At 33.8% G+C, this 25,617-nt stretch overlaps 2 protein-coding genes and 1 pseudogene across 3 annotated transcripts; all 3 read left to right on the forward strand.

The window, feature by feature from the left end:
* The first annotated feature begins 931 nt into the window (after positions 1 to 931).
* On the forward strand, positions 932 to 9,477 carry LOC145123838 (uncharacterized). The gene is made up of 11 exons (XM_079059048.1): positions 932 to 1,115; positions 1,181 to 1,621; positions 2,336 to 2,576; positions 2,757 to 2,949; positions 3,055 to 3,242; positions 3,303 to 3,402; positions 3,482 to 3,620; positions 4,519 to 4,542; positions 4,651 to 4,667; positions 8,904 to 9,046; positions 9,261 to 9,477. Exons 1-11 carry the CDS (start codon positions 932 to 934, stop codon positions 9,475 to 9,477), a joined length of 1,887 nt encoding a protein of 628 aa, XP_078915174.1.
* A 4,613-nt stretch (positions 9,478 to 14,090) lies between these two features.
* On the forward strand, positions 14,091 to 17,789 carry LOC145123848 (ADP/ATP translocase 1, mitochondrial-like; annotated as a pseudogene). Its single transcript, XR_013715365.1, has 4 exons — positions 14,091 to 14,360; positions 14,985 to 15,343; positions 15,415 to 15,872; positions 17,669 to 17,789. The product of XR_013715365.1 is annotated as an ADP/ATP translocase 1, mitochondrial-like (transcript).
* A 4,595-nt stretch (positions 17,790 to 22,384) lies between these two features.
* Positions 22,385 to 25,247, forward strand: LOC145107384 (ADP/ATP translocase 1, mitochondrial-like). Its single transcript, XM_079044261.1, has 5 exons — positions 22,385 to 22,513; positions 23,120 to 23,442; positions 24,177 to 24,542; positions 24,644 to 24,920; positions 24,997 to 25,247. Exons 2-5 carry the CDS (start codon positions 23,140 to 23,142, stop codon positions 25,038 to 25,040), a joined length of 990 nt encoding a protein of 329 aa, XP_078900387.1. The 5' UTR covers positions 22,385 to 22,513; positions 23,120 to 23,139; the 3' UTR covers positions 25,041 to 25,247.
* The last annotated feature ends 370 nt before the right edge of the window (positions 25,248 to 25,617 follow it).

The following is a 25,617-nucleotide window of genomic DNA, read 5'->3' on the forward strand; positions in this document are numbered from 1 at the left end:
TAAGTTGCTTTTTTATCATGTTTTCTTTTTTCGTAACCTAATAACTTACAAAGAACCAGTCAGCGTAGTTGGTCAGTGTACATGTAGTTAATGGTATATTTTGAAATAGCATGGGTTCGAACCCCACTAATAACAATTTTTTTTATAATGTACATAACTTTTTAAATATGTCAAACGTTAAAACAATCATTAAGCAAATATCCTTTTTTTTGTTTCTCGATATCTCTTTGATCATCCACACCCATTGCGTAAATATTAATTTTGAGACAATATGAATTTTCATCGAATCATTCTCTGCTTACTACAAATGAATTGCAAATACGTTTATACTTCAACCAGAAATTCATACAGGTACACATACAAGATTAATTTCTATAGGGACATAAAAAACAATCATCCTCATAATATGAATCTTTGCTATTTCGTTTGGTCATGGTGTGTATCATTATATATTCTAGAATTAACAAGTATTTGGTTTCCATTTATTGGATTTGTTTGTAATGTGATCTTTTTCGTTTATGCACACCAACTGTTTGTTAAAATACTTCAATGAACAGGGAACATATATTACTTGTTGATGCTGTTGTAAACTGAATATGGATAAGTCTTGTATGGGAGCCTATAGAACATCATAATCGTATGTAAAGGGTGTTGCACAAATTTTGAAATATGCAGTACACAATTACAAGATTTCTAAGAATATGGATCCTCTAGATACCAAAAAAAGATAAGAATTCCATGTCCATGTGTCAAGTGTGTAAACCACATATCTCATTCGGTGGATGTGGTAGATGATCACCTATTCAGGAATGGAATTGATCAAACATACACGAATTGGAATAAGCATGGAGAAACAGAGGAACCACCCATAAATTATATATATGAACAAAATTTTGACATGGACACGTCATACGTTGTTCATTCCACGAACATGAATACAGAAATGCCAACAGATGCTGCAGAAACAGTAGAGATGGTTGAAGATGTAGAAGAAAATTTTATGGGGAACCCTGACAAGTTTAGAGAACTAATCGAAGATGTCGAGAAGCCCCTATATAAAGGGTGTCCTAATTACACAAAGTTATCTGCAATCATACAGCTACTCAACTTTAAGAGTAAGTATGGAGTATTTGATAAGTACTTTACGAAATTATTAGTTTTTATCAAAATATGTTACCAGAAGGAAACGAAATGTACAGTAGTACATACGAGGCCAAAAAAGCATTCAAAGCAATGGGTTCAGGGTATACGAAGACCCATGCATGTGTCAACAACTGTATACTTTACAGATTCGAATACGCAGACATGGCAGTATGTCCCACTTGTGTTAAATCAAGATGGAAGGTCGATGAACAAAAAAATAAAATTTACGAGAATATTCCTGCAAAAGTCTTGTGGTACTTTCCAATTATTCCGCGCATGAAACGACTTTTTCAATCAAAGACCACTGCAAAAGATTTAACATGGCACGCAACAGACAGAAAGGTGGATATTGGTGTTTTACGTCACCCAACTGATTCACCAGCATCGGCCGCCATAGATGAAAAATATCCTGACTTTGCTAGCGAACCAATAAATTTGCGTCTAGGAATTTCGGCAGACGGGGTCGATGTGAATAGAGGTAATAGGAATCATAGTGTGTGGCCTATTTTAACTGTTATTTACAACCTTCCACCATGGTTGTGTATGAAGAGAAAGTTCATGATGCTTTCGTTATTGATATCGGGAACACCAGGAAACGATATTGATGTGTTCCTAGCACCTTTGACTGAAGATCTGTAAATATTATTTGATATTGGAGTTGAAACATATGATGCATATGCAGAAGAGCAGTTTAATCTACGGATAGTTGTGTTATGGACTATTAATGATTATACTACTCTAGGTACATTAAATTGTTGTCCTTATAGCAGATTTCAAGGTTGTGTTGTGTGTGGCGAACAAACACACTGCATTAGACTCCCTGAATCGAATAAGCAAAGTTATGCTGGTCATAGACGATTTCTACCGTATGATCACCCGTTCAGAAGACAAAAGAAGGCATTCAATGGACAACAAGAGTTCTCACCCTCTCCATAACCTATGAATGGGGAGTAAATATATAACAGGGTCAAATTTATAATGAATAAATGGGGAAAGGTGTCTAAGGGCAAGGAGGCAGAAAACCAACAAACTTCAACTGGTAGAGGTGGGAAGATTAATAAAATAAAAAGAAAATCAAACCAAGTGGGTACTACAGATGTGGGCTAACAAAATACTACATACTGGAAGAAATTTAATATATGGTATAGACAGCTAAGGTATTAGCGCCACAATTTGATTCCACATTGTATAGATTTTATGCATGTCGAAAAGAACGTGGGCGAGAGTTTAACCGGAACTATTTTGAACATTCCCTGGAAGACGAAAGATGGTTATAAAGCTCGATTGGATTTGGTTCATTATGGTTTAAAACCAGAGCTGCATCCTAAGATAGACGGGAACAACACAACACTTCCCGCAGCAGGTTGCACATTGACAAAAGAGGAAAAAGACAAATTCTGTGAGACGTTATACTACTTAAGGGTTCCTGAAGGGTATTGTTCTAATTTTTCTAGTTTGGTCAGTCGGAAGGATAGGAATTTGATCGGACTAAAATCACATGATTATCACATGCTCATGCAACAATTTTTGCCCATAGAAATCCGATCAATTATGCATCCACCCACCAGAGTTTCTATTACAATGTTTTGTTTCTTTTTCAAAACAATATGTAGCAAAGAAATCAAAGTGGATGACCTTGATAAGTTGCAAGAGGAGTTATGTGTAACCTTATGCCTTCTTGAAAAACACTTTCCACCATCATTTTTTGATGTGATGATTCATTTAACCGTTCATCTAACAAGGGAAGTAAAATTATGCGGTCCAATATTCTTTAGATGGATGCACCCGTTTGAAAGGTTTATGAAGGTTATTAAGGGGCACGTGCAAAACAAAAATTGACCAGAAGGATGCATTGCAGAAGATAATGTTGCAGAAGAGACGATTGAGTTTTTTAGTGAATTCTTCAAAAAGATGGATACTGTTGGTATTCCACCTGACAATCATAACACATGTGGAATTCAGAAAGGTGTAGATACTATTTCTATTATGGACGATACTCCTCTATCAGCTGCTAAATCGGTAGAAGTTTCTGCAGAACTCTTCAGCAAAGCACATTTCTTTGTATTGCAAAATACATCTGAAGTACTCTCGTATATCAAGTAAGTTTTTTTACATGTATGTTCTTTTTTGTTATAATATTAACATTAACGTATTTATAGACGACACATGGAATTTTTGCAAATGAAGTACCCTACTAAACGAAAGGCACAGCTAGAGCAAGAGCACAATAATACATTTGGTCATTGGTTACGAAAGGAGGTATATTGTTTTCATATATGTTGTGTTCTTTGTTATGTATATCTTTATATCTTAAATTCATAATCTAATTACAATTCAGGTAGAGAGACAGTTAAGGGTCTGTAGAGAAAGTATAACAGAGACAATGAGATGGATTTCACATGGACCCAATAAGAACATTATTAAATACGATGTATATGCTATCAATGGATATACTTTTCGTGCAAAAGCTCGTGAAGGTAAAGCTTGCCAAAACAGTGGGGTTAGTGTCGTTGCAACTGACACACACATCAGTAAACAAGTTGTAACATATGCCAAAAACACTTATTATGGTGTTTTACAAGAGATATGGGTACTAGATTATCATTTTAAACGAATTCCAATTTTCATGTGTGACTGGGTTGACAGTAGAAATGGGGTAAAAAATGATAAATTAGGATACACACTAGTTGAACTAAAAAGATTAGGCCATAAAGGTGATCCCTTCATATTGGCCTCACAAACACAACAAGTATTTTACGTGACAGACCCGCTCGATTAAAAAATGTCTATTGTCTTCAACACACCTCCCAAAAATTACAGAGATACATATGAGGATGTAGATGAAGAATTTAGTACTGTAGTTCCTCATAATGATAATATATTGCCACATGTAGACACACTTGACTTGCAGAAGGAAAATGATTATTTTCGTACTCATTGTCATGGTATTCTTATGCGTACGATATGTGTTTCTTAATGTCATGAATTACATTTGTAGCGATAATATTTTTCCTTCTTTTAACATATAATGATCTGTATTTTTGTTTGTAGAAAGGAAAGGCCAAACCTTGATCTTAGCGTTACGTGGAGAATAAGAAAATGACAAAAAATGACGATGTAATTTCCTTAATATCTTTTTACCATATTATACCATCAAACTTTTCTGGTGTAATATTGTTATAACACAAAGTTAATTTTTTCAGTTTTTTACCGTAATAGTGGATGACATGTTATAACATAAACTGCATATTATAGCAATGTAGTTTCGTTATGCAATGTTACACAAAGTTGTATTCTTTTCATTTATTTATCATGCTTTTCTGTTAAAGAAAGTTGTATTCTTTTTATTTTTTCATGGTGTATGATCTGGTGCAGTTAAGAGAATAGATGACAAAAAGGGCAATTTGGTCCTTTCTTATAGCTCTTATTCAATACAACTAGTTTGTTATTTTTTTGTTATTATTATTATTATTATTATTATTATTATTATTATTTTGGTTTTTTCAGAAATTGTTTCTGTTGAGGTAACTTTACAAAATTGCCATTCAATTTTTTTCATTAATTTATACAACCCTTTAGTTGCAAAAAAAGCAATGTACTTTTGTAAAATGACATGACTGACCTTTTTGTTCATTTTTTATTCTGCCAAATGATATCAAAGATAAAAATGGTCAAATTTACGAGTCGTCCAAAAAGTCTAAAATTGTCATTTTTTGTATAATAACTTAACCAGGAAACAATTTTAGTTTTACATCAACAAATTTTCATTTTATGAAGACTATTCTTTAAACTTACAAATACAATAGTACAACCAGAATGAACATTACATAAATATAGTAACATATTCAATAAACGACTCATAATTATACTGATAAGACATTATTGTTCTTTTATAAATATATTTACATATAGACACATATAATAACTGTAATCATAACTAAATGCTACCTACACTCACAATATTTGTTTCTTGTCAAAGCCAATTCATCATATTTTGACACACCTAATAAAAGGTACATGACCATAAACAACCAATACTAACTTGTTTTCTTGCGTTTACTAAGTACAACTAGTACGCACAAAACCGCACTATGGACACACAAATATTTAGTGTGACCATATGTATCACCTTTTAGCTACTTTGTCTGTTATGTGTCTAAAAAGTTACAAGATTATAAACACACATACAATTGCCTCATGTCACAATACGGTTATATACTGTCTTTTATAAAAAAAAGGTATGATAATGATAATCGATACATGTGGCTGATTGTGACCTACGGCCTCAGTGTTCGAGTGTGACTAATATTTGTCACATTTGGTATAATTAAGTGTGGTTAAAGTTTTGATTATCTATATAATTTCCACACAAACTAATTTAAATGTATCTAAAAACAGTCTCTAAATTTTTTTAGTGACCTTTGGCCACACTTTTAATAAAAAGTGTCACAGACCGTTTTTCGGAAAGTGTGACCGTAGATCATTTTTGTACTAGTGTTGATGGAAACGTATGGTAGTTGGCTGTGTTGATGCTGGTGGTGGTGGTAGAGTAATGATATGTTCTATTTCTCATTCATCTTCTTCGCTGATTTCAAATAAGTTATCCTCTTTTATGATTCATGTATTTTTTTTTTGATGTTTGCTTCTGAAGTATGAGATAATTTATGTATGTATTAAACTATAAATGAGTTTTTTATACACTGAAATATGAGATTATACTTGTAAGTAAGTTGTGAATGTATTGTGTTAAACTGTGCATTTGTTGTATTAAAATGTAAATTTATTCACAACTTAGTATAATAAATTCACAATATAATAGACAAATAATGCCACTAGATATGATCGTATAAATGATAGTTTTAAGTTAAATAATAAAGTTGTGCGTAAATCATTTTTGTGTATTAAACTGTGAATTATTGTATTAAGCAGTGAATTTCATGTATTAAACTATGAAGTGATTTTACTAAGATGTGAATTGACCGCATTGAGCTGTGAATATTTTATGAATTTTGTTTTTGCTTTTGAAATATGAGAAGAACGAATCATTATACATATATGATTTTCTCTAATTTTAAATAAATTAAGTAAAATTTAAATTGCGAGTATTGTGTAAATTAAACTTTGAAAAAACACCAACCTCTAGATCTAAAGGCATAAATACAAGTTTAAAGTTTAGAATATGACATTTTTGTGTGTTAAATTGTTAATTTATTATATTAACCTTTGAATTTTATATATTAAACGATAATTGACTATATTAAGTTGTGAATTGACTGTATGTTGCTGTGATTTTTATATAATTTTTGTGTTAAAATATGAATAATTAATGTAAGAATTTTTGTATTAATTTATTGTGAACATATTTATTTTTGTGTTGTATAAGGATGTAAGAATGCATTAGTTTTTATAATTATTTTGCATCAAATTCAAAATGCATGAATTAATCAGTTTATTAAACTTTGAATGTAGTATTTAATAAGTCATTGCATGAATTTATATACATATCTCATTTGGAAGGAAGAATTGTTGCAATGTTGGAGTAGGTGGTGGCGTGTGGTGGTGGTAGACTTTGGGTTTGACTTCTCTGGATTTGAGAATTTGTGTAAAATAGGTTATATTAAGTTGTGAATTTTGTGTATTAAATTGTAAATGAATTATATATAATTGTATTTTATATAAGTATTGTGTTAAAATATGAATGAATGCATGGATGAAAATATTAGACTAAAAAAATTATGATCTTGCCATTTTGTTACCAAAAAGACAAAAATCAGGATTTTAACATACTTAAGAATACTCACAATACATATTTACTTATTAAATGAGGGTTCTTAATCTTTTGTGGTTCTCATTTCAACCACTATATATATATATATATATATATATATATATATATATATATATATATATATATATATATATATATATATATATATATAGACACACACACACACATACACGAATGCCATTTAAATCCCTAAAGTAGTAACGGAAAGTTTTGACCGTTGGGTAAAAGAAGTGTGTCTCACACTTATGTGTTTTGTCTGTCGGGTACTAGTTCTATCGGTTGGGTACAAACATGGGTCTTTTTCTCCGACGGGTGCAAACACTGACATACCTCCTCTGTTTCTCCAGACAACGCTGGCAGATTGTGTAATTCCTCAAATGCTCTCGGATTTCTTGGTATAGGCGAGTTCATAATTCTCGTTATCGACGGTCCTCCGGCGGGTTAAAACGGTGGTTGGCTTCAATTTCTGATCTTATGAGGATCATCATTATGGATGACGGTGAATGAACTAAGGTGCAAGGTAAGAAATGATCGTCTGTTTTCAAACGATTAGGGCAACAACATTTCAAAATTCCAAAGAAAAGCAATTAGAAAAGATTACATTCACTGCTTACGTTTCCAATTTCCCGTCTCACCTAACTGTTCGAGAACTGTGGAAAATTTGTCGTTGAGTGGGTGTAGTGGCTGATGTTTTTATTGTGAACAAGATGAATAAGGTGGGGTAGATGTTTGCTTTTGTCCAATTCATTAAGGTTTAGAATCAGGAAACTCTTATAAATTCATTGTGTAATATTCGAGTAGGGAACTTACAAGTGCATGCAAACAAGGCTAGGTTTTCTAGAGAATCCAAAAAACCTATGGATGCTCCTCCTCAGGATCAGTCACATAATGATTCTAAGAATGTTATGGGGAGGATCTGTTATGCCCAGGTTCTTTCAGGAGATAAAGTTCTAGATGAGAAGGAGGGGGATCAAGGAGGGGGAATCTCCTCTTCCTCCTCAGGATCAGTCACATAATGATTCTAAGAAATATTTCCCTATTTCTCATGGAATGCACGTTGATCTAGTATTCAAATCTGATGTGAAGATAAATAGTGATCCATTCCAGCTTGATCCACTTATTGCAAAGGAGAATGCGAGTCATTTGATCCATGTTAAGGATGACTTTATAACAGAATTGGAAACCCAATATACACCAGGTTTCACGCCTACTATTTCTGGGAAGCAGGTCTGACGGGCTTGCTAATCATATTCTTAATAGGAATATTAAGGAAAAGGATAGTGATTCGGGTTCTAATGATGATGTTCTCGTTTTAATTCCAAAAAAGACACTTCGGGTTTCTCTATGATTGACCAATTAGAAGCTATTATCGTTGTTTGGAATGCTTTAGGTTGGGATATGTCAGGTTGTGAACAAAATCTTGAGTACATCATAACTAATAATGAAGAACACTTTGGTTATCAATGAATGTTATTTCCATTAATGTTCAAGGGTTTATAGATTGGGAGAAGAGAAGATGGTTAAAAAACTTATGTAACATTTATCAAGTTAATTTCCTTGTGATTCAAGAGACTAAAGTTGTTCATATTGATCTTTGGTTTATTCATCAGTTGTGGGGTAATGATTTTTTTTTTATTTCGATTGTAATTTCGCAAGAGGTTTTTCTGCAGGTGTTTTATGTGTTTGGAATAAATTGATTTTCCAAAAACATAAAGTTTTTTGTGATGATAACTTTGTTGCGGTGAAAGGGAATTTCCCTTTGACATATTTTTCAGTTTATGCTCCCTAATTGTTGTTGGATAAAAGGTGTCTTTCGTCTAAGCTACTAAATTTGATTTGAAAATCATGTGGTTCAATGTGGTTGTTATGAGTGACTTCAATGAGGCCCAGGAGGCTTCTGATAGCTTTGGATTGTTTTTTTTATTTATCAAAGTAATGTTGATTTTTTTTAATGAATTCATTTTGGAGGCAGAGTTGGTTGAGGTTGGTTTGGGTGGTTATGCTTTCACGTGGACGCAAAATGTGGGTTTCCAAAATGAGTAAACTCAATAGATTCCTGGTGTCAGATGGTTTCTTGGATATTTTTGGTGGTGTTTCAGTTGTGGTTCTTGATAAGTTCATCCCCGATTACCGACCTATTTTAATTAAAGAAAAAGCGGTAAATTTTGGCCTTACCCCATTCTAGATCTTCAACTTGTGGTTAGATATGGAGGATTTTCACAAATTGGTGATTGACACTTGGTTAAATGATGGTATTAATGATGCTAATGGAATTCTTTTGTTAAAAAAGAAGCTCCAAAATCTGAAGAAATTTATTCGTCTATCATAGGGAAGAAAAAGAGGGTCTTTCCTCCCATATTGCAGCCATGGATATTCTTGTTGATCAAGGCGTTGCTTCTACTAAAGATTTAATCTCTAGGAATGAGGCGATACAAAATTTATCCGATTTACAATGGATTGATGCTAAAGACATAGCCCAAAAAGCTAATTTCAAATGGGCTATTGAAGGCGATGAAAATTCTAATTTTTTTTCATGGTATTCTTAGGAAAAAGAAGGCAAACGAAGATAAAGGGGGTTATGAAAGACAGTAGTTGGATTGAAGATCCTTCCTCGATTAAATCTGAATTTCTTGAGCACTTTAAGCAGCGTTTTTCTCTAGCTCTTGGTCCACGGATGTGGTGTGATGCAGAGTTTCCTAATCGATTGAACTCTTTGCAATCATATAGTTTGGAAGTTCCTTTTTCTCGAGAGGAGATTAAACGTGTGGTTTAGGATTTTGGTAGCGACCGTGCCGCGTGTCCAAATGGGTTTTCTTTTTCCTTTTTCAATTCTTTTTGGTTGACTATTGAGGATGTTTTCGTTCACTTTGTAGATTATTATTTTGCTACAACTATCTTTCCCAAAAGCTGTAATTCTTCGTTTATTGATTTGATCTCTAAAGTCTCTTCTCCTAACTTGGTTTCTAGATTGATTAGCTTAGTAGGATGTTAATAAAAAATTATTGGCAAACTGTTAGCTAATTGGCTCAGTCTGGTTATTGGGGGTTACATTAGCTCTGTGTAGTCTGCCTTTGTTAAAGGCAGAAATATATTGGATGGTCCTATGATTCCTAATGAAGTGATGGAGTGGTATAAAAATAATAAGAGCTTGTTAGTCTTTAAAGTTGATTTTGAGAAAGCTTATGATTCCTTGCGATGGGACTTCCTACATTTGGTCATGACGGAGATGGGGTTTGGGAATAAATGGAGAAGATGGATTGAGGGTTGCTTTGGAATGCTCATGCCTCCATTTTGATTAATGGGGCCCTGACGGATGAGTTCGAAATTTGTAGAGGCCTTCGTTATGGTGACCCATTCTCCCATTTTCTTTTTATCATTGCGACGGAAGGTTTACATGTCGTTACTCAGAAGGCTATTTCCATTGGTCTTTTTAGACCTGCTTCTATTGGTTAGGTTCCTTTCAAGATAGCGCATTTGATGTATGCAGATGACATTATTTTCGGAATGGTCTTTTCGAAATGCTAGCAATTTAATTAGCATGTGACGTTGTTTTTTTCTCTCTTCGGGTCTAAAGATAAATGTTCATAAAAGTAAGTTGTTTGGGATTGGTGTTCCTATTGGGGAGATCACGGATATGGTGTCGGTTCTTGGTTGCGGGACTTCTTCGTTTCTAATGACTTATCTAGGTGTTCCGGTAGGGTGTAATATGTCTCGTATTGCTAATAGGAAGGGAGTTGTAAACAAATTTAAATCTAAATTGTTGGCTTGGAAGGCTCGAACTCCTTCTATTGTGGGAAGGCTTACCTCGATGAAAGCAGTCTTGGGGAATCTACCGACATATTACATGTCTTTATATGGAATGCAGTTGCTATAGAAAAAACTTTGGAATCTATGCGCAATAACTTTTTCATTGGTGGAGACTTGGAGGACAGAAAGATTACTTGGATGGCTTGGAAAAAAAATGTTTAACTAGTAAAGCTCTTGGATGGTTGGGTATTGGAAGTATATTTGCTTTGAGTAGATCTCTTCTGTTCAAATGGATTTGGCGCTTTAGAATGCATCCGAATGAGTTATGGGCTTCTTTGATTAGAAGTATTTATGGCTTGGATGGTGGAATCGGCAATGCTTCTCTTAGGAGTGTTGCATCTAGTTGGAACGGGGTTATTAGATCTTCTATAAGTCTTTGTATAAAGACATTGATATATTGTCCTTGTGCAACCGTAAAATTGGTGACGACCAATCTATTGGTTTTTGACATGATGTGTGGTGTGGTGATTGCTCGTTAAAAGTGCAGTTTCCTAGGGTTTAATGCCCTTGACCTCCAAAAAATTGTATAGTAGTTGATCGGATTCAGCTGCTTGATTGGTTTTCTATGCTTAGAAGACCTCCTTGAGGTGGTGAAGAGACTTTCCAGTTCGATTCGTTGAGATGTTGTCTTAATGGTGTTATGTTTGTGGAGGTTAGGGATTCTTGGATTTGGTTAACGGATCCTTCTAATGGTTTTTCTGTTTCTTTAGCCCGGGTTTGATAGATTCTGTTGTTTTGGATTCGAATCTTCATTCTACTAGATGGAATAACTTTGTTCCGTCTACAGGTTACTATTTGTTCTGTTTTGGAGGCTGAGTTTGAACAAGGTCCCCACTAGAAATAACTTGGATAGACGGGGTATTAAGGTCCAGTATGTTTTATGTCCTCTTTGTGATGAGAATGTCGAAACAGTAAATCATCTTTTCTTCTCTTGTGAGGTAGCTTCCGATTTGTGGATCCTTTTGGGTACCTGGTGGGATTTGGATATTCCAGTTTTTTCGGCTATCTCCGAATGGCTCTCATGGATAGATTGTGTGAGGTTGTCTCTAATTATCAAAAGATGTTTGGAAGGGACTGTTTTAACAATGTTTTAGGCAATTTGGGCTTTTTGCAACCAGTTGTTGTTTTCTAATATCAAACCTATCAAGGCGGATATTTGGGATACCATTCAATCCAAATCTTTTTTTTTTGGTTTAATTCTAGGTGTGCTAAGTTTAGTGTTAAATGGGTGTATTGGGTGCAAAATGTTATGTATGTAATCAATTAACGTTTCTTTTGTTCTTGTGTTTGCTAGTTTTATATATGTTGCTTTTCTAAAAAAAACAATATATATATATATATATATATATATATATATATATATATATATATATATATATATATATATATATATATATACTAGGTGTAAAACCCGTGTACTACACGGGTTAATTAAAAAAATTTAAATATCAAAGTTTAAACAATAAGTATTTTTTAAATAAAATTTTGAAATAAAAAATAAAGAAATGTATTAATTACAATTTACTATCACATTTATTACATTTAATACTTACATATATAAATATAAAATATTATGTGGTTTTTTAATTTTAAAATTTGAAAAAACCCAGAAATTGACACGTAGACATTATTTATTTCAAAAATATTACAAAACTAGATGTGACACCCATGTATTACATGGGTTTATTTAAAAAAAATTAAATATGAAATTTCAACAATTTAAGAAGTTTGAATTTATAAGAAAAATAAGAAAAATTTTGAATTATTAAAATTAATGAGGCTTTAATATATTGAATACATTACATATATAAACCTTTTCTAATAAATATCTTACATATATATTACCTTACATATTAAATGTGGAATTTTAGTTTAATAAAATGAAAAATACAATAAAATGACAAGTGGAAAATAGAAATTTCACAAATTCTAGAAAATGTCATGTGACAAAATGAATGAGAAGAAGACATTTGGCAAAAAAACCTTCATTTATTAGAGAGGATGATGATAAGTATCAAAACTCATGAGAGATTGACATGTGGCAAAATGGATCTTGATTTATTATAGTATATATATATATATATATATATATATATATATATATATATATATATATATATATATATATATATATATATATATATATATATATATATATATTCCCGGTTGGTAGAGTCTCATTTGTTAGTCTCACGTTAATGTCCACCCCTATTATATATACTGCTCCATTGAGCATTATGATACTACTTTGACATTCCCGCATTCAGCATATCGTCGAGGCAGTTTCTGTTCTTTTCACTTTACTTTTTTCTGCAGGTTAGATCGGTCTTATCTGTAAGACTTGTTTGGTTCATAAGGTAGATGATATTTTGATAAAATTTTGTTCCACATATTGTAGATTTGCTGTGTTGTTGTTTTCCTTTTGTTTAACTACTTGGCTTGGCATCTGTTCGTGTATGTGTTATTAATGTAGGTGGAATATTTCCACAAGTTATGCTTCATTCTTAGCATAATCTTATTTCATTTAGTCGGGTCTTTTTGTTATTCTTTTTAAAAGCAGCCGCCTTATTTGATTAGTATGGTTTTTTTTGTTGAGGAGCTTCATGATGTGAAAAAAGAACATTTTTTATTGAACCTTTATTTGGTATTCAAGTGACGCATCAGTTTATTACCTTTTGAAACGACAGAATGACAGATCGGATTTGCCGTTGATTTGGTTTATATTACGTTGATAATTCTTAGACACAGATGCCTGTTGGAACATGCCCCTGTGAACAAACCCAAAACATACGATAAGGTTACATCTTTCTAAACTCTTGCTACTTCATTTAGTAACATAACATACAATATATATATATATATATATATATATATATATATATATATATATATATATATATATATATATATATATATATATATATATATATATATACACGACCTAACTGTCTACTCCACTTTTAAAGGAAACAACCTCTACCTACCTAGTCAAAGCAATAAAACAGGACCCAACTAAACCTATCTAAAATATACTAAAAATCTGCAGAATAAACGTGACCTACATGGCCTTTACTTATTCAAACTCTATAAGAAGGACTAAAATACCCCTAAGCATAATCACGTGATTGACTCAATTTGGATTAACACCAACAATGCCTATATATGGCACTCAACCAGTAACATTTTTCTCTCTCGTTTATGTTTTAGTTATTTGATTTTGTTTTGTTTTGTTGATTCCTTTGAAATAGTTTCTTAAAATCCGATCTTGGTATATAGAACATCTGATGATTTAGTAATGATTTAATAAAAATCGTTCTTGAATTATCTGCAAGGTTCTGTGAATTTTCTGCAAATGGCCCATCAAAACCAGAACTCGGCAACAATTAGTCATCTATTTGTTCAGGCTCCATTAGAAAAAAGATATATCGGGACTTTTACTTCTGATGTTTTCTGGGCTAGTTTTTCTACTTATTTGTCCAAATCTCTTGCGGATATAGCTGTGCGTCCAACCCCTATCATAGATGATAAAATAAAGAGTAAGGGAATCAAAGAACATTTCTCTAGAAGAATTAAGGATGTGAGAGTAAATACAGCTATTGTCATCCGCTACATCCCCACTCCGGTATAACATCATATCCTCTTCTACCTTAATATTTTATGTTTGGTTAGTTGAATGAGTTTGCAAGATATATGTAGAGTCGTTTGCTTACTCTTCAAAAGAGCCCATATGGAAATATCCTTCAATGTGGAGGCTCGATGCAGATAGTATGTATTAATTCAGTTATGCTCTGATATCATATAAGATATATGTAAATACCATACAGTGTGGAGGCTCGATGTAGATATAGGATGTGTTATAATTAAGTTATGCTCTGATACCATATAAGATACATGTAAATACCATACAGTGTGGAGGCTCGATGCAGATATAGGATGTGTTAATTAAGTTAAGCTCTGATACCATATAAGATACAGATATAGGATGTGTTAATTAAGTTAAGCTCTAATGCCATATAAGATACATGTAAATACCATGCAGATATAAGTTAGGCTCTGATACATGTAAATACCATAGATACATGTAAATACCATACAGTGTGGAGGCTTGATGTAGATATAGGATATGTTAATTAAGTTAGACTCCAATCAATATATAGATATAAACATACAACAGGACTGTATCGCACCGATGTGGGACACTAACAGTGTATCCGTACTAATTAGTTCTTTATACGTTATTTTGCAGACACTTAACTTTGCATTCAACGACTACTTCAAGAGATTGTTCAACTTTAAGAAAGACCATGATGGTTACTGTCCGCTGGTAACTTTGTCTCCGGTGGTGCTGCTGGTGCTTCCTCCATGCTTTTGATGTACTCTTTCGATCACGCATCAAGTCATTTAGCAAATGATTAGGCTAAGAAGGTGGGAGAGAGGCAATTCAGTCGTTTAATAGATGTATACAGGAAGACTCTTGCATCAGATGGTATTGCTGGTCTATACCGTGGATTCAAGATTTCATGAGTGGGTGTCATTGTCTACCGTAGTTTGTATTTTGGGATGTATGACTCTTTGAAGCCAGTTGTTCTTACAGGATCATGGCAGGTGGGTTTGAATTTTGCATATCGGTAATTAATTAATTAACCAGATGTTTATATGATGATGTGTGTTTTCAGGATAGCTTCATTGGGACATGTGGTCTTGCTTTAGTCACCACGAGTGTTGCTAGTCTTGCATCATACCCTATTGACACAATCCGGAGAAGAATGATGATAACATCGGGTGAAGTTGTCAAGTACAAAAGCTCTTTTTACGCTTTTACTCAAATCATGAAGAATGAGGGTGCTAAATCGTTGTTCAAGAGTTATAGTAAAACCATTGTACCTTTTGTCGGAACTGCTACTGGTGTCCTTATTTTTTACGACAGGCTTCAGAAACCATTTATTGATGCTGAAAGTAAGGCTAAACGGTATCGAGGCGGGAAAGCTACGCGTGGGGCTGAGGTGGCAAGCTCACCTACGCGTGAACACCGCCCCAGGTGTGCGTAGGTGACTTGTGGAGTGATACCCTTCACGGAAGAAGACAGCCAATGAAATGAAAGGAAAAAGCAGCGTTGAACGAATCTTTTGACCGGGTAGGGATTAAACAAAAAAAAATACAATTAAATTTAAATAACATCTTTTACCTATATATATATACTACACTTTCACCTACACTTTCACACTACACTTCCAATTCAAAAAAGAATTCTCCTACTTTCTTTCAATTTTCTTCAAAAAAATGGATCCCAACCAAAATACTCCACCCACTCCAAACACCCCAAACACTCCTAGTGATTACAAGCTTATATGCAATTGTTGAATTCTCCAATCCAACAACAACCTTTATTCACTAACCTTCCCTACAACCCACAATTCTTCCAACAACAACGACCACAACAACAATTTACCCAACCTCAATTCATTCCCCAATTCCAAGTTTTTCAACAACAAGCTTCTCCACAATTCCAAACTCAATCATCTCAAGTCCCATTAACTCAATCCCAAACCGTCAACCTCGACAACGACGATGAGATGGTCCAAGAAACACCACAATCATCTCGAAGAAGGCAAGCAAGAGGAAAAGGGAAAAAGAAAGCAACGGCTTGGACCGAAGAAGAAGAAGAAGAAGAAGCTTTAGCAAAAGCTTGGATTTTCATATCCTGTGATTCGAGGAGAGGCAACGCGCAATCTGGAGAAAGTTTTTGGAATCGTGTTGTGGACCACTTTCACGCGCTTCTTGGAAGAAAAACGGATCGGTCCTATGACGCGGTCAACGGAAAATGGCGTGATCTTCGCGCGATTTGCACAAAGTTTAATGGCATATTTTTGAAAATCTAAAAAATATGCATAAAAGTGGTTCCAACGATTTCAACGTTTTATCTACCGCGTGCTACCAATTCAAACTGACCAACAACGGTAAACCATTTGGTCACCAAAAAGCGTGGGAAGTGTGTCGTCAAGGTCCAAAATGGGTCCTTAATCCAGAGACATCGCATTAAGACTCGACCACCGGCTCCAACAAAAGAACAAGAACTTCTGAATCGGACGCGGGTTTTGGGCTAGACCTCAATGATGACGTCGATGGTGCCGAGGAAGAGGGTCCGCCTGAAGTCCAACTCCGTCGACCACCGAGTAGGGACAAAGCAAAACGGGCGGCGTCTTCAAGCGGGAAAGCAACCGCAACTAGCGACGACGGGCTTGTGGAATCCATAGATAAAACTTTAAGTTTTCTAGAAAAAAAATACCAATCAGCAGAGGAAGGTCGTCGCCAAAAACTCGCTCTCACCGATCTTCAAATCATAAACACGAAACCTCAACCGGATCTCGATCCTGAAAATCTCGCCACATTTCTGAAAATCCAACAACGTGTCCGTGCTAAATATGACGATTAGGTTCTAATATTTATGTTTTAGTTGTTGTGTGTTTTTTTCAAGTAAATTAGGATAAATAAGTAATTTAGGATTTTTTTTTTTTTTTGTCGTTTAAGTATTTTAGGAAAAATAAGTAATTTAGGATTTTTTTTTATTGTTGTTTTTTAAATATTTTAGGATTTAAGTTTGTGTGTTTAAAAATTAATGCAATGTATTTTAATTTAATGTTTTTAATGTGTGTTTTATTTGAATTATTTTTTAATTTAATTTAATATTGTTCAAAAATATAAAAAAGAAAAAAAAATGATGTGGAGTGGTAACCATTTCTAAGGGTTAGTGGGTTGGTAGTAGGTTAGTAGTGAAGGTGATGTGGCGCTGATGTGGCTTCACTTTTTGAGTAGGTTGGTGGTAACCATACCCCTTAGCCTAAGAAATAAGAATTTATCTGATCTTGGCATGTGTAATGGGTTATAAGTTTATTGTGTTATAAGTTTACTGTATTTTGTTTAACTTTGCAGGAAAGAAGAGAATAAGAGATGAAAGTGAACACGTGCCTGCAGTTTAGAATTTGAAGAAATGGAACATGTGCGGCTGACAGAGGTACTTGAAAAGACCAGTAATTAGGTTTTTTTGACTTTAACGCTGAAAATGTATGAGATCTATATTTGTTAATTAGTTCTGTTGTTAAAACTAAAAACTAGTTGTCAAAGTAAGATTTGTAGACCATGTTATAAATAAAGTTGATTCAACATTTGTTGTTTCATATCTTGGACCATGGACCATGCGCGTAACAAAAACAAACTGTAAAAAAATAAGTTAGAAACAAACATGCAAATTACCCTAAACCACAGGGATCATTGTAATTTACTCATTCTTTAATCAACAAAAAGATAAATCGTAATTTTTACATTTTTTATTTTCTGAAACGTGAAATAAATAATTAAATTGGTTTTTAACTTTATTTTTTATTATAATCATTATAATTATATGATAGATCATTAGTAATAAAGAGAAGTATGTAAAGAACCAACAATTCTTTATTGAAAAGAATGATTTGCCAAATTTAAGAATGAGAACATTAGATTTTTGATTTGTGATTCTAGATAGATACTTTAATTTTAAGCTATTCAAATCACCATAATGAGATTATATGATTATATCTTAAACTTATACCATACCAACTTTAATAATTAAATTATCCTTTCGATCTTAATGGTCCTAGTTTTTTTTATTAATTATAATAGCAGGTTATAGGATGAGATCGTTGTTTCTAATTGTTTGAAAATTTTTGAACATTGATTCTTGCAAAAATAGATGTAGTTCTCATTTAGGAGATTTTTTTTCTATATCCATTTCTTTTTCAACTTATAGACTTATGATATTCGGATTTAAAAAAATATTTTAATATCTTATTATGATGAATTGTCCTAGAAGTTTGGCCCTATCCCTGTCGGCTTGGAGAACCCATCGTGAGTTTAATTTTAGCAATACTCACCTTGCTCGAATGGTGTTCCAGACGTGGCCAGCTGTACCAATTCCATCTCGACCTTCTTTCTGCTCGATTTCTTCCTTTTAATTCATACTTTGCTTAGGAGAATTAGTTGAAGATTAGTTCTGATTGCACAATGAATTCTCGCTCATTTGAATAACCTCTAAATATAGACAAGGTAGCTATTTTTTATGTTTTCCCTACAACACCCTTGAACTTTTGGTTTTATGTGCGTTTAGTGGGAAACTATTTCAGAAAATGGAGTTGAAGGACTAGATGAAAATGGAAAGAAAGAACTTGGCACTTAGAAATAGAATTCATTGCACTTTTTGGTACCAACATATGGGAGAAAATAAATTAAAAATAAGTTATCTTTCGTTATCGTAATAAGTAATAAAATATAAATAATTTTTTTACCAGTTTGCTCTTCTACAACAATAATTTTGTACAGTAATGTCATTATAATTTACATATTTATTCATCACATTATATATGTTTTGTATTTCTGAATTATTTTTTATCAATTATTTTTTATTATTAGAAATTAACATTGTATATATTATTTGAATTTAAAAACAATATGTTCTGTTACAAAACATAATTCTAATATAGAGAAGTAATTTTGAAACTCCAAATAGAAAATAATCCCAACATCATACTACTGAAAACATATATTTGAGAAATAATGTGAAAAATATATTGCATTAATGATGTAGCATCTAATTTTCTCAACCAAAAATTTTCATTTTTAAATTAGTTAATTCACTGTTTCCATAAAACCAAGTCAAGAAAACCCTGAGTATCCAGTCATTCTAAAAATCAAGGTATCATAATAATACAAAATCACAATAATTGTTGATGAGAGTGTACAATCAAGCCTTCGTCTTTCTGCGATTATATGAAGTATCTGGAACACATTTAAATCTATAACTATAAACACGAAGCTTAGTGAGTTCCCTAAATCCTATGGGCTCACACCAGCCCTATGGATTATCAGCAACCCTGCGGACTATCAACAGTCCTTGAGTTATCAGCAACTCAATAAATACATATAACAACAATCATAAAATAAGACTGAGTTAGTCTAGCAGGTACACCACTATGACATAAGTAATATAATGAGAAGACTCAACTTGCGAACAACAAGCTAACACAATAACTCTCAGATAGTGAAGACCGGTACGAAGAATCACCTAACCAACAATATAGAAGCATTCTATCAATCTACAGTCTAAAACCCTTAAATTGACTAAAAGTCAACTTGGTCAAAAAGTCAACGGTCGTGGCCACCAATAGGCCACACTGTGGCATCTACACGACAAAAAATTCATGAAGGCTGACTATCGCCATGTCGTGGTGGACAACCCGTCACGTCGTGGTGGCCAACCCGCCATGTCGTGGAAACAACTCTGGACAACTTAATGCATTAAGCTCTTAATCCTTCAAGCTATACACTCATACTTTCTAGATGACTTTCTTACACCTAAACCATTATAAAATCATTTCTTTATAGACATGCATTTCCAATGCATGTATTGAGCTCAAGCTAGATTAAACTGGTGAAAATAAAGTTAAGACCTCATGTATGGAACTCATAACTCAATAACTCTTCTGATCTAGGACAAGAGACCATAAAGGAACCTCAAGGACCCATAAAGTTGTCAACTTTATGGAATCCATACAATCAAACTACCCCAAACATGGAAGAAAGTGGATAAAAACCTAGATCTAGCATGCTTGAACACAAAAGGTAGAAGCTTGAGGACTTACAAGAGGCTAGAAACAACATATGATGATGAGGAAGGGATTTGTTTGCTGGAAGAATGCACCAATGACACATTCTTCTTCTTCAAAGGACCAAAACCACCACAAAAGCTCACAAGACCAAAAATGGAGGCTATGATTTTCTTTAGGTCGAAAGGGAGGTGATGGAGGCTGAAGGTGTGTAAACCCTAGCCATCATATACCTTAAATAAGACACAAAACCTGAAAAATTAGGGTTTGGCATACTGGCGGCTGGCACATCGTGGTACGTACAGATGCTGTGTGATTCCTTTAGACGTGGCCACATCATGATGCATCCTTCACCACGTCGTGGCCACCGCAAAAACCCACATTTAATTCTTTAATTTGCCATGAGCTATTTACCTGGAATAGGTGTTACAACTAACCAGACTTCGGTATGTTTTAGGTTTGATAAATCGGTTGAAACTAATATGTTTAGGGTTTTATAAACTATGTTTGTATTTTGAAATTTTTTGAGATTGATATGTTAGTTTAATTATTTTAAATTGATATTATTTAGATATAACTAAATCTATAAGTTGCTGATGTGTTAGGATCAACAGGTTCTTATATGGATAAATTCTGTCATCGAACAGATAATGTATGTATACAAATAGAAACACTATCGACGGTTATCTTCATCTAGAATTTCTCTGCCATATAAAAAAGTGAATTTTTTATTCTCTAACCAAAAATAATATTAAAAGAAGAATTATAAACGGGTGTGAGGTTTGCAAGTTAAATGCCCAATTTCCAAATGTAAAAATAGAAAATACAAGATGAGAGATATAATTTAGTATGATCGAATGTGTTCTAGATTCATGAAAGTCTACTACATATGGTATGCATATGGTGAATCATATGATTCATACCGTATTCAGTACATTGGTGAATGTTCAAATTCCATATCATCTCAACATGTCAGTCATTGTTTAAACTTCGTAGATTATGATCTTACTAATCGGTAAGGCGTACAAAAAATAGAATCATGATCACCAGGCATTGAACTAATAATGATCTCTATTTGTCACTTGGATAAAGAATCCCCTAATTTTCGAAATGCATTGGAGTAATCTTTTACAATTTATGTATCTTCCACAACCCATTTTTCAGATTTTGGTTGCATTACATATGCACCTCCCAATTTAACTTCTTTACTCGTACTTCCTCATACTTTATCTCTAGGCGCCACAATTTATAACACCATTCTCCCACATGTGACTAATTGGGATTTATATGGCGATTCAGTTTTAGCTCTCTTTTCATCCCAAATTATTAACTCAAGACTCTCGTGGTTTACCCCCTTATAGGTGCAAAGAGCACCTCTTAAGCTTTTAAAACCTCATATGTCGTTAAAAAAATTAAATATGTCTCATACGTCTTTAAACACTTCTCATATTTCCCTAAAATTTAGACACCTCATGTGTTTTTCTCGTACTTAGACACCTTTGTGTCTTGGATTATCACTCTATATAATTGTACACTCACATGTAATAAATACAAACCAAGTATTACTTGTATACAATAAATATAACCCCGTCCACATTTACAGCCCGAACAAGGTCCGGCATGGACCTTTCGGGAGGTAACTGCCTTTTGGTTTCATTCAGTAATTGGTTTAATGTATGACTTATGCTTTCCAGGATTTCCGGAAATGGTGTCCCATTGATTTGGTGTCCCATTGATTTGTAAGTGCCACCTCTATTTGTTATCGTTAGTTATAATATTGCTTACGGACATGAACTCTAGGACACTACCCTTGTTTCATGGTTTTAAAAGAGTGGTCAACACACATATTAATTAATCAATTGCAACATGTATTTAAATAATATATATACAGATATATTTTTTTTCCCGGTAGTTAGAGATCTCATCTGGTAATTAATCACAGTCAACGTCCACCCCTATTTATACTACTCCATTGGGCATAACGATACCGTCTCTGGCATTCACACTGTATCTGGTCGTCATTTTCTCTGCCCATTCAGCAGATTGCGGAGGCATTCTACGTTCTTATTTTCAGTTTACTATCTCTGCAGCTCGGACCAGTTTTTTTCTGAAGAAGAGTTGTTAGGTTCATTCTTAAAAGGTAGATGTCATTTTGATAAAAAAAGTTCTTCAAGATATTTGTAGATCTGCTGTGTTTTTGTATTTCCTTTTGTTTCACTACTTAATGTATGTGGAATATTTCAAAAAGTTATGTTTCATCTTTGCAAAATCTTATTTGATTTTGTCAAGTCTTTTTTTTTTTGTTTTTTTTTTAAAAGGCATCCAAGAATATTCGAATTTGGTCAACACCATTTGGGGTTTAGTGATCACTCTAGGCTGACTTGATTTTGTATGGCTTTTTTGTTTGACGATCGAGCTTCATGATGTGAAAAAAGTATTTCTTTATTGAACCTTGGTTTGTTACTCAGGAGACACATCAATTACCTTTTGAACCTTGTAGCTTGACACATGGGATTTCCTGTACGTTGATCAACTGGTTTATATTACGTTCAAAATTCTTACACACAGATGTTTTTTGCTCTACTCAAAGAACAATATTTTTCTCTCTTGTTTATGTTTTAGGTATTTGATTTTGTGTTATTTGATTGATTCATTTGATATAGTGTCTTAATGTTCAATATCGGCATATAGACCATCTGATGATTAGTAATGATTTAATAAGAATCGTTCATGAACTATCTGCAAGGTTCTGTTAATTTTCAACAAATGGCTCATCAAAACCAGCATTCGCCAACTTTTAGGCAACGATTTCGTGAGGCTACATTAGAAGAAAGATTTACTGGGACGTTTGGCTCTGATGTTGTTTGGGCTAGTTCTTCTGCTGTTGTGTCCAAAACTATTGCTGACATAGCTGAGCGTCGTTTCACAGAAAAGGAACTTGAGAGGATGAAGCTTCCACAAAATCCAGATGAGATAGTAAAGAGCAAGAGCATGAAAGAACGTTTATCTGGTAGAATTAAGAATTTGAGAGTAAATACAGTTAATGTCATCCGCTATGTCCCCACTCCGGTACCAACATCATATCTTCATCTTGCTTAATATTGTAATTTGTATAGTTGGTTTGTTGCATGTGTTTGCAAGATATATGTAGTGTCATTTACTTACCCTTCGAAAGAGAGCTTATGGAAACATAAGAGATGGTGTCTCAACAATGTGAGGCACTACTATCACCAGAGGCTCAAGGCTTATCGGATGTTTTAAGTCAAGGAGGTGTAACACCTGCTACGTAAGATAAATGTGGAATGTAAGATACATGTGGAGTGCTAGGGTAGACTCCAATATATATAGAGAGACATACGATAAGCACAGGCGAACGCAGGAATACATATTAGGTGTTGCCGATGTTGAAGTAGGTGTTGCCAGTGCAGGAAAAATAGGTTAAAAAAAATCGAAATGTTTTCCACTGCGAACAGACCGGGTACGTATACAAAACCGCCACTGACGATAAGACTATACTGTATCGTACCGATGTGGGACACTAACCATGTTTCCATATTAATTAGTTCATTATATCTTTTTCTATGTTTTCGTTTCTAATATACGCCAATAACATTGTATATACTACTTAGGATTTTATTTTTTTATATAAACTTATTTTTAAGTGGCCTTCTTTCGTGTTTGCACCTGGTCTAAGATAAGTCAGTACCAGTTCTGACTGGTCCTGGTCCTGGTCCTGACTGTATCTCACCGATGTGGGACACTAACCGTGCGTGTTAATTAATTCTTTATACCTTCTTTTGTAGGCCCTTAACTTTGCATTCAAAGACTACTTTAGGAGGTTGTTCAACTTTAAGAAAGACCGTGACTGTTACTTGAAGTGGTCCGCTGGTAACTTTGTCTCTGGCAGTGCTGCTGGTGCTTCCTCCCTGCTGTTATTGTACTCTTTTGATCAAGCATCGAGTCGTTTAGCAAATGATGAGGCTAAGAAGGTGGGAGAGAGGCAATTCAGTCGCTTAACAGATGTATACAGAAAAACTCTTGCATCAGATGGTTTTGCTGGTCTATATCGTGGATTCAAGATTTCATGTGTCAGTGTCATTGTCTACCGTGGTCTGTATTTTGGGATGTATGACTCATTGAAGCCAGTTGTTCTAACAGGATCATGGCGGGTGGGTTAGAATTTTGCATTCATTAGTTAGTGTCTTGCAACATGTGAAGACGAGTGTATTTATATGATGATGATGATGATGATGTGTGTGTGTGTGTTCAGGATAGCTTCTATGCAACATGTGCCCTTGCTTTAGTCATTACCAGTGGTGCTAGTCTTGCATCATACCCCATTGACACAGTCCGCAGAAGAACGATGATGACATCCGGTGAAGTTGTCAAGTACAAGAGCTCTCTTGATGCGTTTACTCAAATCCTGAAGAAAGAGGGTGTCAAATCTTTGTTCAAGAGTTTTAGTACAACCATTCTACCTGTGGCGACTGCTACTAGTGTCCTAGTTTTTTACGACAGACTTCAGAAACCATTTCTTGATGCTTTAAGTATGAAATAAGAATGTATTTAATCTTGGCTTGTGCAAAGGATTATAAGTTTATTGTGTTTTGTTTAACTTTGCAGGAATGAAGAGATTGAGAGATGAAAGTGAACACGTGGCTGTTTAGAGTTTAGAATTTGAAGAAATGGAGCATGTGCGGCTGAGAGAGGTTGTTGAAAAGACCATTAATTAGGTTCTTGGACTCTAACGCTGAAAATGTATGAGATCTATGTTTGTTAGTTCTGTTGTTAAAACTTAATATTAAAACTGTTTGACAAAGTAGGATTTGTAGATCATGTTATAAATAAAGTTGATTCAACATTTGTTGTTTCATATCTTGGCTATAAAAGTGATTAGATCTTTTGAAGGTTTAACTTTTCCGCAGCTTGTTAATTTGGAGAAAAATTTTGAGCTTAGAATTATATCCCTTCCAACCCTCACAAATGACAAATCTTAAGCACATGGAAATCTCATCCCATATAATTTGGTATAAATGTTAATGCATAGGGAACAAGTTGAGAAAAGAGAAAAAGAAAGAGGGAGCTCAGGATTTCCATGGACGGAGATAATAGGGGAGTTGCCGGATTCTCTCCCCCATAATCTGTTTTAAACCTTCCATTATAGTATATAAACAACGAGCCATGAGTAAATTTTTAGCCCCCGTTAGTTATTTTTAATGTTATGCCCCTCCAACTCATTATAAA

The sequence above is a fragment of the Lactuca virosa genome, chromosome 1 (genome assembly GCF_052849685.1).
Source record: "Lactuca virosa cultivar CGN04683 chromosome 1, Lactuca_virosa_CGN04683_v6, whole genome shotgun sequence".
In the NCBI taxonomy this organism is placed as follows: Eukaryota; Viridiplantae; Streptophyta; class Magnoliopsida; order Asterales; family Asteraceae; genus Lactuca; species Lactuca virosa.